The 16,231-nt window shown below is 53.1% G+C and overlaps 1 protein-coding gene across 1 annotated transcript; it reads right to left on the bottom strand.

The window, feature by feature from the left end:
- Positions 1-13,891: 13,891 nt before the first annotated feature.
- Tlx3 (T cell leukemia homeobox 3) lies at positions 13,892-16,021 on the bottom strand. Its single transcript, XM_059269202.1, has 3 exons — positions 15,601-16,021; positions 15,017-15,260; positions 13,892-14,102 (listed from the first exon to the last, which is right to left on the bottom strand). Exons 1-3 carry the CDS (start codon positions 16,019-16,021, stop codon positions 13,892-13,894), a joined length of 876 nt encoding a protein of 291 aa, XP_059125185.1.
- Between the last annotated feature and the right edge of the window lie 210 nt (positions 16,022-16,231).

Genomic DNA, 16,231 nt, shown 5'->3' with positions numbered 1-16,231 from the left:
TGTTTTTTATGGTCACAGATTAGGAGAAGATTGTGTTTTGACCCTGAGCTTTTGATATATATATATATTGGTTTTTTGAGACAGGGTTTCTCTATATAAGAGCCCTAGCTGTCCTGGAACTCACTCTGTAGACCAGGCTGGCCTTGAACTCACAGAGATACACCTGCCTCTGCCTCCTGAGTGCTGGGATAAAAGGTGTGCACTACCACCACCCAGCTGGCTTTGGTATTTATAACTGGTTAACTGTGCCTAGAAGGTTCCAGATTCTACCTTTCATCTTTCAGTGAGAGGTTTCACTGCAGATTCTGGCTGAGAAAGAGGACCCTGGGAAGCAGACATAACCCAGAGACCCTGAGTCCTCAAGTTGCCTGCCCCTGCACGGCCTTTGTGTGCGTGGCTCACCATCTGGTCCAAGCTGGAGTCAGCTCTCAGGCTTCTGCCTCCTCTCCACCAAGCTCATCTGGCTTCCCTCACCCACTGCAATCCCCCAGCACTCTGCAGTGTGGCCACCAAGGCTGAGGAGCAGCCATACTTAATGGGGATCTGAATGTGTTCATTACTGGAAAAGCTATTGGTGTTGACATGCAGGGACATCCATTTTAATTATGGCAAAGGGCCTCCTTATTAATTATTTAGATCTAAGAGAAAATAATACATTGAAAACAGCAGAGAAAAATTGACTCTCTTCTCCTTGAGTATTTTGACACCAGGCCATCACGGCATATGCACACAGATGTACACAGTACACATACCTGAAACATACAAACACTGAAGTCCACATGGCCCATTGATTCCGTTCCTCTATGTCTAAGAATTCTGTCATTTAAAGAATGACGTTTGAGAATAAGCCGTAGAAAAACAAACTGAAAAATCACAGGAGTTGGTATTAGGCTCCTGGAAGAACATTTAGTTCAAGTAATTGGTCCCCTTCCTGAACTCCCGGCCACTCTGCAGACCTAGGCAAGACAAAAGGAAGACAGGAAATCCTGCCAATCATTCAGGGTAAAAACACCTTCCCCATGGTAACAAAGCACTTCCTTAGGTGCTCAGCTTGGGTGCTTAGCTGAGTCCTCCCTAGTACTGTGATCAGTGGCACAGCCACTCCCTCGTGAGGATTTCACGTTCTGAGTTTCTACTCTGGATTCTGAAAATTGCAGGCAAATGTAGGTCATTTAAACACTCCACGGCTGGGGCCTGAGCTTCTGATCTCAAGCCTTGAACCAACACAAGACACGGAGGCCATGCAGGAAGGTTGTTTCTTTTCTTTTTACTTTTTAAATTAATAATAATAATAGTAATAATAATAATAATAAAAAGAAAAAACCCAAAAAACAAACGAACAACAACAAAAAAACCCTTCAAACCTTGGTGTCCCCCCCCCCAAAAAAAACCCCCCCAAAACAAACAAACAAACAAACAAAAAACTCTTCAAACCTTGGTGTCCCAAAAAGTCCACCATGGCTGGGATGGAGCTCAGTGGAGGCACACTTGCCTAACATGCACCAGGCCTTTGTCTCTGCACCGAAAGCACCACCAACAAAGGCAGGAATCACAGAAGCTGCAGCGTTCGGGGCAGGATGGTGGCTGTTTTCTTTTGTCCTTATTACCATCTGCATCTTGCACATTACTATAACTCATGACTTACTGAGAATATATTCACACTGGACAGGAGGAATGGCTGGCTGGGTAAGAGTGCTTGATGCTCTTGCAGAGGTAGGTCCCGGGTCCAGCATCCACACGGAGTGACTCACAGTCACCTTTAACTTCAGCCCCGGGGGCTCTGACACAGGGTACAGTATTCCTGTTTGTATTCTCACACACAGACACAGGCACACACAAATATAACTGAAAATATTAAAAACATGCTTTTGAAATTTACTCCAAAAATATATTCACGTGCTTTCAAAAAGTCTTCAACTTTTTCGCAGTTCACCAAGTGAGTGTCTTCTGTACCAGCATTCTCTCCTCAGCTGTGACCTTGTGGAACATCAGTTTGGTGTCTGTCTTTGCAGATGTTTGTCCTGTGTGTCCTCATTTCCCCCACAGAGCACCTCTATGTTTATTATTATTATTATTTTATGTGCATTGGTGTTTTGCCATGGGTGTTAGGTCTCCTGGAACTGGAATTACAGATGTTGTGAGTTGCCATGTGGGTGCTGGGAATTGAACCCAGGTCCTCTGGAAGAGCAGTCAGTATTCTTAACCTCTGAGCCATGTCCAGCCTGTGTGTGTGTGTGTGTGTGTGTGTGTGTGTGTATTTTAATGGCATATACCATGCAAACTGTTTTGTAGCTAAACTGTTCCACTGTCTGTTGCATCTGTCCATTTTTCCCAGTGTTTTCATAGCTGCCATGGAATGACTGATCTTGAATGACTCACCTCAAAATGATGGGCGTATGGTCACTTCCGGTTTCCCATTCTTGCAGCCACTGCTAAGATGAACCTGTAGGAACTTGCGACTTAGGACACTGGTGTTCCTAAAAAGTGTTTTGTTTTGTTTTTTAAATGAGGTGAAATTCCCATCACATCAGGCCAGATGCGCGCCTGTACTCCCAGCACTCAGGAAGCTGAGGCAGGAGGGTTATGAGTTCCAGTCTTGACTGATAAATCAACACAAGCTTCAGTTCATGGCTTCGTGCCTCTGTAACACTGTGCCGCCATCACTAATGTCAAGTTTCACAGCCTTCATCATCTAGAAACTGTCCCTTCCCAGCAGGTAATTATCCACTATTTCCCCATTTCCTTTCTCTCTGTTGAGACCACCCCCCCCCATCTGCATCTATGATCTACCTCTTCTGGACATTTCACACAGGTGTCATCGTGTCATAGTCATCCTTCTGTGTGTGCCTTCTTTCACATGGCATCATGATTTCAAAGTCCTCTCATGCTGTGGCATGTCTCAGGACTATGTTCCTTTTCATTGCTGAGTAATAGTCCATTGCATGAATAGATTACAAGTTGTTTTTTTTAAGATTTATTTATTTGTTTTATGTACATAAGTGCTCTATCCACGTGTATGCCTTTATGCCAGAAGAGGGCATCAGATCCCACTATAGATGGTAGTGAGCCACATGTAGTTGCTGGGAATTGAACTCAGGATCTCTGGAAGAGTAACCAGCACTCTTAACTGCTGAGCCATCTCTCCAGCCTCCTCTCAGTTTGTCTTTTTTTGTTCCTGAAAAGCAGGGAGCTACAGGGGAGCCTCCTGTACCCTCCTCAGGGTGGCTCAGGTCTTAGACATTGTCTTTCTTTCTTTCTTTCTTTCTTTCTTCTTCTTCTTCTTCTTCTTCTTCTTCTTCTTCTTCTTCTTCTTCTTCTTCTTCTTCTTCTTCTTCTTCTAAGATTGATTTATTTATTACATATACAGTGTTTTGTCTGCATGTATGTCTGCATGCCAGAAGAGGGCACCAGATCTCATTATAGAGCCATTATAGATGGCTGTGAATCACCATATGGTTGCTGGGGATTGAACCCAGGACCTCTGGAAGAACAGCCAGTGCTCTTAACTGCTGAGCCATCTCTCCAGCCCCCATTGTCTTTCTTTTCCTAGAAGTGGTCCATGCTGTTTTGTCACATAGCCTGGAAGACTTCTTTCCAAGAACTTTGGTTGGTTTTGTTGTTTCTTTTTAATCAAGGGTAAGATAAAAGAGGCATCAGCCCTCAAGTGCCTCATGAGATGGAGTTTCTTAAATTGGAGAGAATTTTAGGAAAGTCGGTGGCTTGGTCAGTTTTTATTATATGTGCTAAAAAACGACAAAGCTCGCTGTACACAAGATTCCCACTGCTCCTGAGACTTGGCCCTTGGGGGCTGGAAACCGGCAGCAGTAATAAGCTCTTATTCCTCACCCAGTGGGGTGTGTGCTGTGCTGGCCCCAGGTTCCTGCAGCTGCGGGGATTGGGGCTTTCCCTGCTCACACTGCAAACTGAACCCACTTTTCTTTCCTTTTTCCTTTGGTCCCTAAAAACCATCTAACACTGCCTACTATGTGCCAGACACTGCTCTGAAGGCAAGAAATGGCCCGTGGACTTCCCGGATCATTCCACAGGAAGAAAAGTGTGGGCGTGAAGAAATGGCATGGCTAAGGGACCGTCAGCTCACCCATTAGGAAGACCAATTGCTTGACTCAGTGTCCCCATCTGGACCTACATTTGGCAGAGTGATGTGGAAGGCTTGCAGGCAACCAGCCAGGCGGCAGGGTCGCATCTCAGGAGGCTATCACACACCCCGTCCAAACCCTTTCCACTACTCTACTTACAACCTTAGCTCTGGGACTGACCCTTCAGACTTCGTCTCCTACCCAGATGAGGAAAACACACTGTCCATGCCTTGGGATGAAAACAGCTGTGTGTGTGTGTGTGTGTGTGTGTGTGTGTGTGTGTGTGTGTGTGCAGACAGCAGCTCAGGAGCCATTACTCAGCCTTCGCCCATGTGTCCGTGTGTCTAGCTCCCTCTGGCTTTTGAACTAACAGCAGACCGGTTTCTTTCTCGAAGTTCTGGTTCTAATTTGGACCAAAGATCACTGGTGCCCCAGGAAGTGCCCAGAAGGCCATTCAGCTGGCCTGGGTGGTTCCTCTCCAGTAGAAGACTAGGTACCTTGACGCCCCACTTCCAGGCCCTGAGGACTCCTCCCCTGGCACGCCCTTCCTATCTAGCTCCCCGCAAATGTCCTTTCAAGGGGAGCTCTCCATCTCTAGCATGTGCTCCTGGGAGCCCCCCCGCAGAATGAGGGATTCACCCAAATCTGACCTCCTCTAGAGGGCGTAGCCACAGCAAAACCCTCTGGACAAACGGAGCCTGAAGCTGATAAGATCTGTTCTGTTAGAACTTTCTTAAGGCGTCATAAATCTTTTATTAACATTTGGTATTATACTAATTAAAACTGTTCTCTGTATGTATTATTAATTTCCCTAGCACTTCTTGCTGGGGTGACATTTTTAGCCAGCTAAGCAGAATGTAGCACAGTAAATAAGAAGAAACTCATTTCCAGACAATTAGCCTTGCAGAAAAATAAGTTGGTTAATGGAAGGCAGATGATTACAAATTTTACCTAAATAAACAGGGTATCTTAATGGTGACTCTTCAAGCTAAGTAAACAGATTGGGGTGGTAATGTCCTAAGCAATACTTAAATGTAACTGTTTAATAAATTGGCAAATTACTCATTTCATCTTAGAACAAAATGGTAATACTGTAGTAATAACCTAGTATATATCCCGTAAATATGAGGCATTATCACTTTAGCTCTGAAGAAATCACCACAGTGATATGTCAGCATTGATCTAAAACTGCAGCATTTTATCTCAAGTTTATTACCCATTTTTGAGAATCGCTGAGATTTTCAGAGCATAATGGCAATAAAAGAAGAATTTAAAAAGCGCTTTAATGTGCATAAGTTAATCAGAGGTATCCTCGGGGGGAAAAGGAAATTTGGTAAAACATGAATTATAAGCATCATTTAAACTTACTTTGGACACTAGAGATAATAAATGGCACCATAATTTAGAAATAGCTTTTAACATCAATGACGGTAAGTACCACTTTACTGTTCATAAGAATTGCAGAGCAATGGTGCTGAGGCCAATTTTATTAGCCATTTTTTTCTTTATAAAAGCAATCCAGCCCTTTCCACAACTGAGGAGACAGGAGCAAGAGTTACGTGCTAATATGCAAAATGCATTTAAGTTTTTTGAAATAGAGAATAATAAATTGTGCCAAAAGATAGAGTCTGGAGACAAATGAATGATCATTTAAAAAGAATAAGGCGCTCTCAGAGTTTACATATTTGGGGAAACTTGATAAAAAAAAAAAGAAGCCAACAAATTGTTCATACATTTTTCCATTTGCTGGAGCATGCGAGTATGCTTTCAAAGCTGAGAGATGAAGCCATAAATCCCAGCAATCGGGAGATGCTGCAACAGGAATATATTTCTGTAAATTGTCGCCACTGACAAATTGCTTTTAAACTACATGCAGTGCAGGTTCAACTTCCTCTCGAGCAAACGCACAGAACCTTCTTGCAGGGTAGCAGGAGACCCTGACCTCAACTCACCAAGTGCAGGCAGCCAGCTCACGAGGTGGATCTCCCACTCTGGGTGGCACGTCACTGAGACTCCAAGAGCCACCCACTAAGTGCACAGCATTTGGCTTAACATCACAGAGTCTCCATAATAGGCTGGAACAGTGCACAGCCGGGTTGGCAGAAACTGGTTTTTGTGGAAGAAAGAAATCCAAGACATCAGCCCAGTCTCTGCCCCCAGGATTGAATAACTCCAGGTTCAAGGCCTTTGGCTCTTCCACCTGACAAATTTGAGGATCCACAAAGCGGTCCATCTTACTTGATCTTAAAAATCTCAGATGTACGGGGCAGCACAGATGCCAACTTCCTCTGCTTTGGACATGACTTGTATGAAAGGCCTCATCAAAGAAGCCCCTGATGGAGGTGGGTGGGGAAGATTCCAGAAAGTGCAGCAGCGAGGTTTGAAAGGAGGAGAGGGGAAAGGAAGGAGACAGGGAAGAGGAGGAGAGGAAATGATGAGGAAGAGGGGAGGGAGGAAAGGCGAGGGGAGGGACAAGGAGGCAGCTGTAAGGACCCTCACTGTGCGGGGCTCAGGCAGCCCCCTACCCATCCTGACCCTGATTTCTCCAGACACTTCCTATTCCCTCCCTCAGACAGAGCCTAGGAAATGCTTGTAGGGGGCAGGGTGCTTTGTCTGGTGGCACCCCCCCATCACTGCAGCTGCTCCTTCCCAGAGTGCCTGACTGGACTGAAGACTTCAAAGCTGGCTTAGAAGCGGATTGGAGCGTCAGCAGCTGGATCTAGATGGGTTGCTGCCGGATGCAGGCATCAGACCCGGGCAAACACACAGTAAAGCTGAAAAGCGGCCTTCAGACCTTTGTAAGATTATTTAAGGACCAAGTGAGATCTTGAGCCCAGAGCTCAGCACACAGTAGGTGCTTAGCACACATTAGTTTTGTTTTCTGGAGTCAAAGCAGTTGGATTCCAATCCATGTCCTACTCTATTCAACATCAGGAAGATCTGAATATCCCCAAACCTCACGTTTCTGTCCTCCAAAATGAAATATTGATGTCTGCTGAGTTCCTAGGCTAGCTCTAAGGGTTGAGTGTGTAAGATACTTGGGTAAAATGCTTAGTCCGGTGTCTGGCTCACAGTAGGTAATCTATAAATGCTATTTACTATTACTATTATTGCTTAGTAAGCATGTACTAAGCACCTACAGTGTGCCACACATCAGCAACCAAAGGGAACAAGCCACAAGAGGCTCCAGGACCTAGCTACTTACTCTCCCTTAGAATAACGTGGACTTTGAACTGTCAATCAACAATCTATCTGGAAAGGTCCTCTTCCTGGGAGATGCTACACACGGAGGTTGAAGCAAGTGAGGGTGCTGGCCTTGGGCATACACAGGGCTAACTCATCTGGCTGGGGGTCCCTGGCTTTGCTGCTTCTCTGTATGAGCAAAGAGAAAGTCTCCTCCATATGTGGGAATTCACCTGCTGGTTAACAACAGACACAGTGAAGTTGTCCTGGCTGCAGACAAAGAGGCGGATGCTCGGAACAAGACCGCTTACTCTCTTGAACAGAAAAACTGACCTTTCAAAGTCCGGCCAGGCCAATAAAGAGTCCCGTGTGTTGTGAGCGGTTCAGAGCCCACCTCCACACCTCCACACCTCCACACCACCACACCACCACACCACTCTTTGACCTGGAAGGAAAAGTCTGGGGTCGAGGCCTCCACCTGTGGCATCCACACCCGCAAGAATCTGCTAGAGCCTGGTTTTAGCTGGGGTAGGGAGGAGTGGACCAGGGGTCCTTCAACTCCTTCAAACAACAAATGCGCACCTTCAACCTCTTTCAAGTGGCTCTAAAGAGAAGGACAGGGAGGCTGGAGTAAAGCTCGGGATAATGTTTATAAACAGACCCACACTTTCTGGTTTATATCCTGTGCTGCTTAAAGATAATGATATTCAAAGCGGCCAGAATTCCCTTTGGCAGGCACACAAAGACTTCAGTTTTAATAACAAGGAGGTCTGAGGCCCCTCCAGCGTAAAGCTGGTGAACTGGGGTTATTTGGCTTCCATTAATGCCCTGGCACCAGCGGGGCCCTGAGATACTGTGATGCCCCTCAGTTTCTCATCTGCAAAATGGGGGTTATGTGTATGCACCTACCTCCAGGGCTGTCTGAGGGCTAGTCAGATGGCGCAGGCGCCCTCAACGCAGCTACTGCTGGCCATCCCCAGTCCACCTCCGGATCTACCATGCCAGGGTACAGGTGTCTGCCATCCTGAAGGGGCTCTCAGAGCTGAGGACTGGCGTTATGCCATCCTTGCTCGAAGCCCCCCTTTCTCCCCCGCCCCAAACGAGCTGAAACTGGAGGCGTTAATAAAGTCCACCCCTGCCCGGGGGGTGGGGGCGGGGGGCTCACAGATCCTCCCGGGGTTGGGTTTCCTTTTTACTTTCCCCGCCCCCATCTTCCTTAGCTTCCACTCTGTCCTAGGAACAAAAGTGCCCCAGCTGTGGTGCCCAAACGGCAGATGCGAACATGCGGCTGCTTAGCATATTCACTCAGGCGGTCTGAATCCAGCACCCCTTTCTGCTGCCCCGGGGAACTCAGCCCACAGGGAGCCATGGGGGCCACTTTCTCGCTGTCTTTCCCAGGAGCGCAAGCATTCTTCTTGTTTGCTGTGGCCTTTGCTGGCAGAAGCAAGGAGGGTTCCTGCCCCCCTCCCTCCCGAATGGCAGCGAAGGTGGCAAAGAGTGTGCCGTTGTCCACCTAGGTCCCAGGCGCTCAAGAGTTTCTGCTCATCGAAACGACACCCTCAACAGGGCTTGAAATCGGCCATGCGCATCCAGGGCTGGGCCTGCTCTGCAAGCTGTTAAAGCCAACCAAAGACTTTCTTTCACGCTACGTGAAAATTTGGCTTCTCAAAATCAGGGGAGTGTGTATCAGCACAAACCTGTCTAGTGACCCCACTGCGGAGGAGCTTTCCCAGCTACGATTTCTGGTGGTGAGGGACACAGCAGTGGTTCAGACTCCAAGGCCAGCACGAGGTGGTGGTGGGGCCGAGGGGTACAAAGCACCACTGTAGTTCAGACAGTTAAGGGGTCAGAGCGAGGTTCTCTGGTCCCCTGCCTTCTCTATCTGTCAGCTCAGCTCCCCACTGGTAGAACTGGAACCCAAGACTGCTCTAGAGATGGGAGGGTGGATGGTGGGAAGGAAAAAAAAAAAAAAGCTCAAATACGTGTTTTTTCTTTTCCCTCTCTACTTCCTCCCCACACTGACCGGGAGCATACCGAAGGGGTTTAATAACGACTACCCTACCCGGTAGCCTGTCTGACAAGCGAACATCCGTTTCAGCTGAAGTGCAGGACAAGTACAGTCACCGAGGCACCGTCATGCGCAATGTCTGGATACTGACAAGCCTGCCCTTGTCCAGGTCTGAGATGCCCACCAGTGTCGCCAGCCAGGGAGGACGCTGTTCCGTGCCTGCCCTTTCCTCCACGAGCAACACCGTGATTAAGCCCCTGTGCCGTTCGTAGACGTTCAGTTAGATTGTTTTGTACGGAAAGCATTTTTAAACGCCTTTATTTTTGCGAGAACTTTATGAACGGCTGTACCGTACCGTAAGCTATGGTTGTGGTTGCTTTTCTCGAACAGTCTTCGCCGACTGTTTTTTAACCAAATCAGTAAACCAGGCGCTGAGCGTAGAAATCACTCACTCAGGGCCACCCAGAACGGGACAGGAGAACCCTGCTTCCCCTCGCCTGGGTGTGTCTCAATGGAAGGTGCGAACGGAGATGGATTCCACTAGGAACGACTGCGTTCAGACAGCGAGGCCCGGGCTGGGACCTTGGTCGCCGATCGCGGCTTGAAAAAGCGGGGGCGGGTGGATTTTGCACCAGGAAAACGGCCACGACCTTCGGAAATGCTCCCTAGGCGGAATGCAGGCGCATCCACCAAATGCTCGTCTCCTCCGGCCTTGGCTTTAGTTGTGCCCAGGCTGAGATCAGGATTTGGGGGGAAGGTTCCCAGGAACCTTCTGTGTGACATTGTGACGTGGCTGTAATTTAGGCCCTGCTCTGCTTGCCGGTCTCTGCGCGCGTGGGGGTGGAGGGGTAGTTGGGAGGTCACACTCTGTGACTTCTAACCCTGGGCTCCAGGTCTGGCCGTCCCTGAGGCGGGTGCGGTCGCCTTCTGGGTGTGGGAGGGGCGCACTTGGCGCGGGGGACCGGCCTGTGCTTGGCCTGCTTCACGCTCTGGCTGCCGGGCTTGGGCCGGTCGCTGGATCTATCACCCTGGGGTGGCTTCCTCACTGGTGCATGCATGGCGAAAATGGCTGGGCAGGCACAGCTGGGAGGCCGGAGACACTGGGCGCCCTTTCAACTCCCAGACCCTGTCCATCGCTCAAGTGCAAGTGGGAAGGCCCTTCAGCCTCACCGAGACCTGGGGACCTCTCATCAGGGTGGCTGCACTAGACCGCCTTCCCGCCCTTAAGGTTAAGCTCCATGCCCTTTCCAGTCTCCATAGGCCAAGCACTGGGCAGAGCGGTTGCTGCCGGGCAAGAACGTCCAGGCGTCGCGGCTACACAGGTTAGAGCTAACTTCGGAACTTCTCTGTGTTTTCATCAGCAAACTGGGCAGAGTATCCACACCTCGAGGGCGTGCATGCCCTGGTAAAGCCCACCGTGACCAAGCTCGGCCTGCCGGGCCTCCTTTTCTCGTGCAGGCGCGGGCGTCTGACCCGGAGTTTTCCTTGCTCCCTCCGCAGGGCTCTGATGGGGCCGAGTGGCCTTGCGTCCCTCAATCCTACACTGCACAAGCTGAGAAACCTAGCTCCAGGCTGCGTCCTGGAGGCCTTGTCCCTGGCCCTGGATGCTTTGGTTGCGGCCTTCCCCAGCTGGGCACTAGGTGCTGCCTCGAAACCCCGCGCAGGGCGATCCTGCGCTACCCAGTGGTTCAGCCAGCCAGGCAGCCTCAGATCTGCAAAATGGGTGCAACGAGCAAGGTCACTAAGAAGGGTCAAGAGGCGTCAAGCGGTGCAGCCGGTGGCTGCTTCCCGCCGTGCAGCCCGTGCAGCCGCTGGGCCTGTGCCCCTGGTGCCGCACTCACCCGTTGGCGTCGAGAGCCTCTGCCTGCCCTAAGGCTGAGGGAGCACTGCTAAGCACGAGCCCTTGTTCCTTCAGCTCAACCTCTAAGCTTGCCTGACCCTTGTCGTGGTTCCGACCCTAACCCACGGTCCTCCCAGTGGGGAGACCGAGAGCATTGTCCCTCAACGGCGCGCCTCCGCCTCTCATCCCGTCTCTCACCCCGCACAACAATAGTAGAAAGGAAGGTTTAGGGCTTGGCAGGTCATGAGTGGAAGGCGCAACACTCACTTGCGGCTCAGCAATCGCTCCCACCCGCTGGGGGCGCCCACCCTGCTCTGGGTGAGCTGGACAAGAGATGGTCGCCGCCCGAGCCCACACGCGTGGGATCTGGCTTAGTCTCCTAACTCAATCAGACTGGTAGCCGACATCTAGTTCAGCAAGGCTTAGCTGGGGCAAATGACTCAGAGGCCGCGAACTGGCTAAGGCAACGAGTGTGGGAACCCCAGTCCCCGACCTGATCCTTGGGCTACTTAACCAGAGCCCTTTGTGCAAGACGGAGAGCTTGCAAGGAAGAAAAAGACAACGTGTGTGCCCCCAGAGGTTTAAGAATCGAGGCTGACCCTGTCAAAACAATACACATAATTTAGAAAAGTAAAAACGGTAGGCCTTATTACAGCGCAATAGAGGAAATCCTGGAGGAACCAGACAGAGACGCCAGCCCTGGGGGAGGAGCCGATGGCCTGGCAAAGAAGGGCCTCCTCCCCAGCCGAAGGGCCAACCTTTCCCACCACCCGAGCACGCTCCTCAAAAGATTTTCAGCAGAGTAAATGAGAGCATTTCAAGAAAACGTCTCGGGAGGAGACCCGAAGTCTGAGTTGCCCTAATTCCCCCCCCCCCCCGGTGTCTGTTAAGTCCCAAGAGGCGCAGACTTAGGGTTAGAAGGGCTTGGAGGTGCGAGTGAGGGCAGGAGCTGGGATAGGGCGTCCTCTCAGTCCGGTTTTCGCTCCCTTAGCCTCGTATGGGCTGTCAACTCCTCAGCCCGCTTATAACGAAGACTCCCCAGTGCTACAGCCCGCAGGGTGGTGCTTGGCTCTGAGAGACACAGCGGGGTGGGGTGGGACTGCTGGGGTGGAGGGGGACACCCCCCCCCCAAAGTGTTTAGCTGCTGGGAGCTACCGGGAGCGGAGTCTGGAGGAGGGAGGAAAGGGAAGGATAAAATAGGAAAAAGAGACAAAGACTGAAATGGAGGCGAAGAGATTCTGAGAAAGCAGGAAGGGACATCAAAAAGACAAGAGAAAAGGAGGAGAAGGGATCCGAGTCGAATCGGGAGGAAGAGTGGCCACGAACAAGAAATGCGCTCGGAGAAATTAAAGGCAACAGAGGGCAAACTGGAAAGAGAAGCGTGAAACCGTAAAGAAACCACGGCAACAACGGCATACACACACAACAGAGTACGGAGAGCACGAGGGATAAACGGGGAGAACGGACAATATGGTAGAGAAAGAATGGAGAGACCGGAAAATATAAATAAAAATGTTTTTAAAAGACCACAAGAATTATAAAGGGGCAAAAAATCAAGGGACGGGGTGCATGTTTATCGTGGTTGGCAGGGGCCCTTCGCTCTGGATCTCGCAATCTAGAAACTTCCAAAGTTCAGCCGTTGGAAATTTGAGAGGACACAGGCTGCTGCTACACTCAGGCTTAGGGTTCTGGGAACTGGGGCGCCCCGGGTCCCTCGTGTTAAGTGATGCTGTGAAAGATCGTTGTGACGTCGTATAACGTCATGCTCCACCTGGGATCTTGCGAAAATCCCAGGCATTAGAAGCTCGGACCGTGCCCGGGCCCTGTGCTCGCAGGGTGCCCAGATCCCTCAGAGCCGGGTCCACGAGTGGCGCCCGGCTATGGAAAGAGCCCAAAGCTGGGTATGAGAGTGTCCAGCGTTTCCTCTTTCTCCCACCCACTACGTGGATTCGACCTGCGACGCTTCAGAACCCGCTCAGGCCGGAACTTTGCCTTCCCAGCAGCGCGGTGCTGGATCCCAGGTCCACTCCCCATCCCGCAACCGGCTTCTGAAACTGACCTGCACGGCGCATCCTCCGCAGGGCCCCGGGCCGGGGTTCGGGCTGGGGCGAAGCCAGTGTAGTTCGCAGACCTGGACGCGCCCGTGCACACCGGCTGCGATCGCCATAGGGGTGGGGCGCAAGGGCCGGGGTCGCCGAGCGTTCGAGGAACGAAAACGAAATAAAAGCGGCATTAAGTGAAATAGCTAACTTTTTATTAAATAAAACGACTTAAATAAAAGGAACGGAAAAGGAGAGGCGTACACCCCAGCCTAAACGCAGGGTGCCCCCGGCCCCCGGGCGCTTCCCCCGGTCGCCGGGCCGGCTGCCCCTCCTCCAGCGGCCCCGCAGGGGAAGCAGGTGGCCGGTTTCTAAAGAAAAAAGCCAAAACTTTTATTATTTACACGTTTGGGCAAAAGTACAAAGTATAATACAGGCGCCCAGCCCGGGGGTGCGGGCGCGGGGCGGAGTAACGTAAGGCGCTTCTTTGTCAGGCCCGGGCCTGGGGCGGGACGGGGCGCGGGGCGGGGGCTCGGATTGTGCAGCCGCGCGGACCCGGGCCCAGCCCCCTCCGCGGCCAGCGCTGTGCGGCGCGCCCCAGGGCCCACGCGAGCCGGGCCGCCCTGCCCCTCTCGGCCCAGCTTCCCTCCCCAGCCCGGCTGGGGGACCCGGGCGCCCCGCCTGGTGGGGGCGGCGATCCGTAGCTACGGTGCGCGCTGGCGGCTCACACCAGCGAGGTGACAGCAGGGACCTTGGAACTGTCCTCCTCCCAGGGCTGCAGATTCTGTAGAGCAAAGAGCGAAGAGTTGTGCAGACAGAGTGGGTCGGGCTGGATGGAGTCGTTGAGACTCTTCTGGAAGGCGTCGTGTTGCAGCTGCAGCATGAGCCGGCTCGCCTGCTGCCGCTCCGCCTCCCGCTCCTCTGCCGTCTGCCGCCTGCACCCAGGGAGGGAGAGGGACAGCACCGTCACGCGCTGGGCATTGCTAGGCCACCAGCGGGCCCCAGGCCTCCCGGGAACGGGGCAGCTTAGCCCCTCGAGGCGAGGAGCCGCCCGCCGCCCGCACACACTTTCCGGGAGGCCCGCGGGGCGGAAGGGCGGGTGGGACCGCTGGGTTTTGTTTGTGCACCCCGGGGGCGCTGGGAGGGCACTCTGCCCGCCGTCCACCTGCACGCCCAGATTTTGTGGCTTCGCCAACAATAAATCTTGTTTTTTTTTTGTGTGTGTGTGTTTTGTTACCCCCTGCGGGATAACAACGGCAGGGCAATGTATAACTGACTCGGCCCTGCGGCCAGTGGGGTCACTTGGGCCCACGGGTGGACTGGCTGGCTGTGCACCACCAGCTGGGCGGCCCCGGATGGGGTCAGTCTGATAAGATTCTCCCAGGCACTGTCTTGAAGCCCTCTCTAAGGACACATCGCTTCGTCGTTTACGGGTTGGATGGAAGCAAGGATCGTATATAAAAACAAAAAGCAAAAAAACAGAGTTGGAGTGAGGACCCTACCGCCCTGGCTATCAATCCGAAATCCGAGTGGGTGGGCTGGATCGGGAGAGGGAGGAGAGTGTGGGAGGCCCGGGATGTGTGTGGTGGGGGGCAGGTGGGAGGAACCCAAACGAGCAAAAGAGGCGAGACAAAACACTGGCGAGATGGGGCTGGAAATGTAGACGCCGAGGCATGGGAGATGAAGGAGAGAGGAATACAGGTCGGTGGGAAGGAAGGACAACAAATCTGGAAAAGAAGGGAGATGCGTGGTCCAGGGAGCGCGGGCAGGGGGTAGCACAGGAGAGGGCAGGATGCTGGGCTGCGGCGCAGGGCGGGGCAGGTGAAGGGCAGGGCCGGGCCTCTCTCACCGCCACTTGGTCCTCCGGTTTTGGAACCAGGTCTTGACCTGCGCGTCTGTCATTTTGAGGGACTTTGCGAGCGCCGCCCTCTCGGCCGAGGCCAGGTACTTTTGGCGATGGAAGCGCTTTTCCAGCTCACAGATCTGCACCCGGGAAAAGGACGTGCGCGGCTTCTTACGCTTGGGCGGCGTCCGGTTCTGGTAGGGGTGGCCAATGCGCCGGGTCACGGTGAAGGGCGTGAGCGCGGCCGCCGCTGCAGAGACACATGAGGCCCCTTGAAGCCCAGCCCCACCACCGTTCAGGCCGCACGTGGAGCCCCGTGGGACACAGTGCTCCGCTATTTCGCTCGTCCCGCGTGTCCCAGGCGGCACCGAGCCAGGCAGGGACACCCTTCCCTTCCCGGGGATGCTGGTTTCTTTTTCCCGCAACTCTCCGATTTACCCTCCCCTCCACGGCCGCCCCGAGCCCTGGGAGCCGAGGCCTCCACCATGCCTGGGCCTCTGAAATCGTTCCTGGGAGTGGAGTGCACAGGGCGCGGCGCCCCTGGCCCCCAGAGGGCCGAGGCCTGGCTCCTGGTGGCCCGCTCTGCTCACCTGTGAAGCGGTCCTTCACAAAGCGGCGGCTGCTCTCCATCCAGGGGAAATTGAGGCCGCCCAGGCTGGAGACCGTGGGCACGGAGGGCATGGCGGGCAGCGCGCTGGGCAGTGGTGGCGGCACGGCCCCGGGTAGCGGCCTGTGCGCTGGCACCCGGATCACGCCAGCGGGGGCCAGGCTTAGGTTGACACTGTAAGATCCCGCGTCCTCGAAGGGCGCGCCGAGGCCCGCAAAGGAGGCGGGCAGAGATGGGTACGCGGCGCCCGGACGGCCCCCGGGGGGCCCTCCCAGGTAGCTGGCGCCGTCGGGGCCCCGCGGGGCGGGCGCGCTGTCCTGGTCCGGGCTGTTGAGGATTTGGTCGATGCCGAAGCTGATGGGCTCGTGCGGGTGTGGGGTCTGCGCGCTGGCGGGCGCCTCCATCCTGGGCGGGCGGAAGGGCTGGGCTGGGCTGGGCGGGGAGGCGGCTGGGTCCCCGTTACGGCGCGGCCATGGAGCGCCCGGCGCCTCCAGTCGCACTGAAACTTTGCCAAGAGTGCGCGGGCCCGACAGGCTCTGTGTCATCTTTCTTGAACCGAACCTGGAGTTTCCGCTGCTAATTCCTCTCCCGCCGCAGCCATTGGCTGCGATCAA

The sequence above is a fragment of the Peromyscus eremicus genome, chromosome 8a, assembly GCF_949786415.1.
Source record: "Peromyscus eremicus chromosome 8a, PerEre_H2_v1, whole genome shotgun sequence".
NCBI classification, from domain to species: Eukaryota; Metazoa; Chordata; class Mammalia; order Rodentia; family Cricetidae; genus Peromyscus; species Peromyscus eremicus.
Note: the sequence above shows the minus strand (reverse complement) of the source record. Positions and strands in the feature narration are given on the sequence as shown.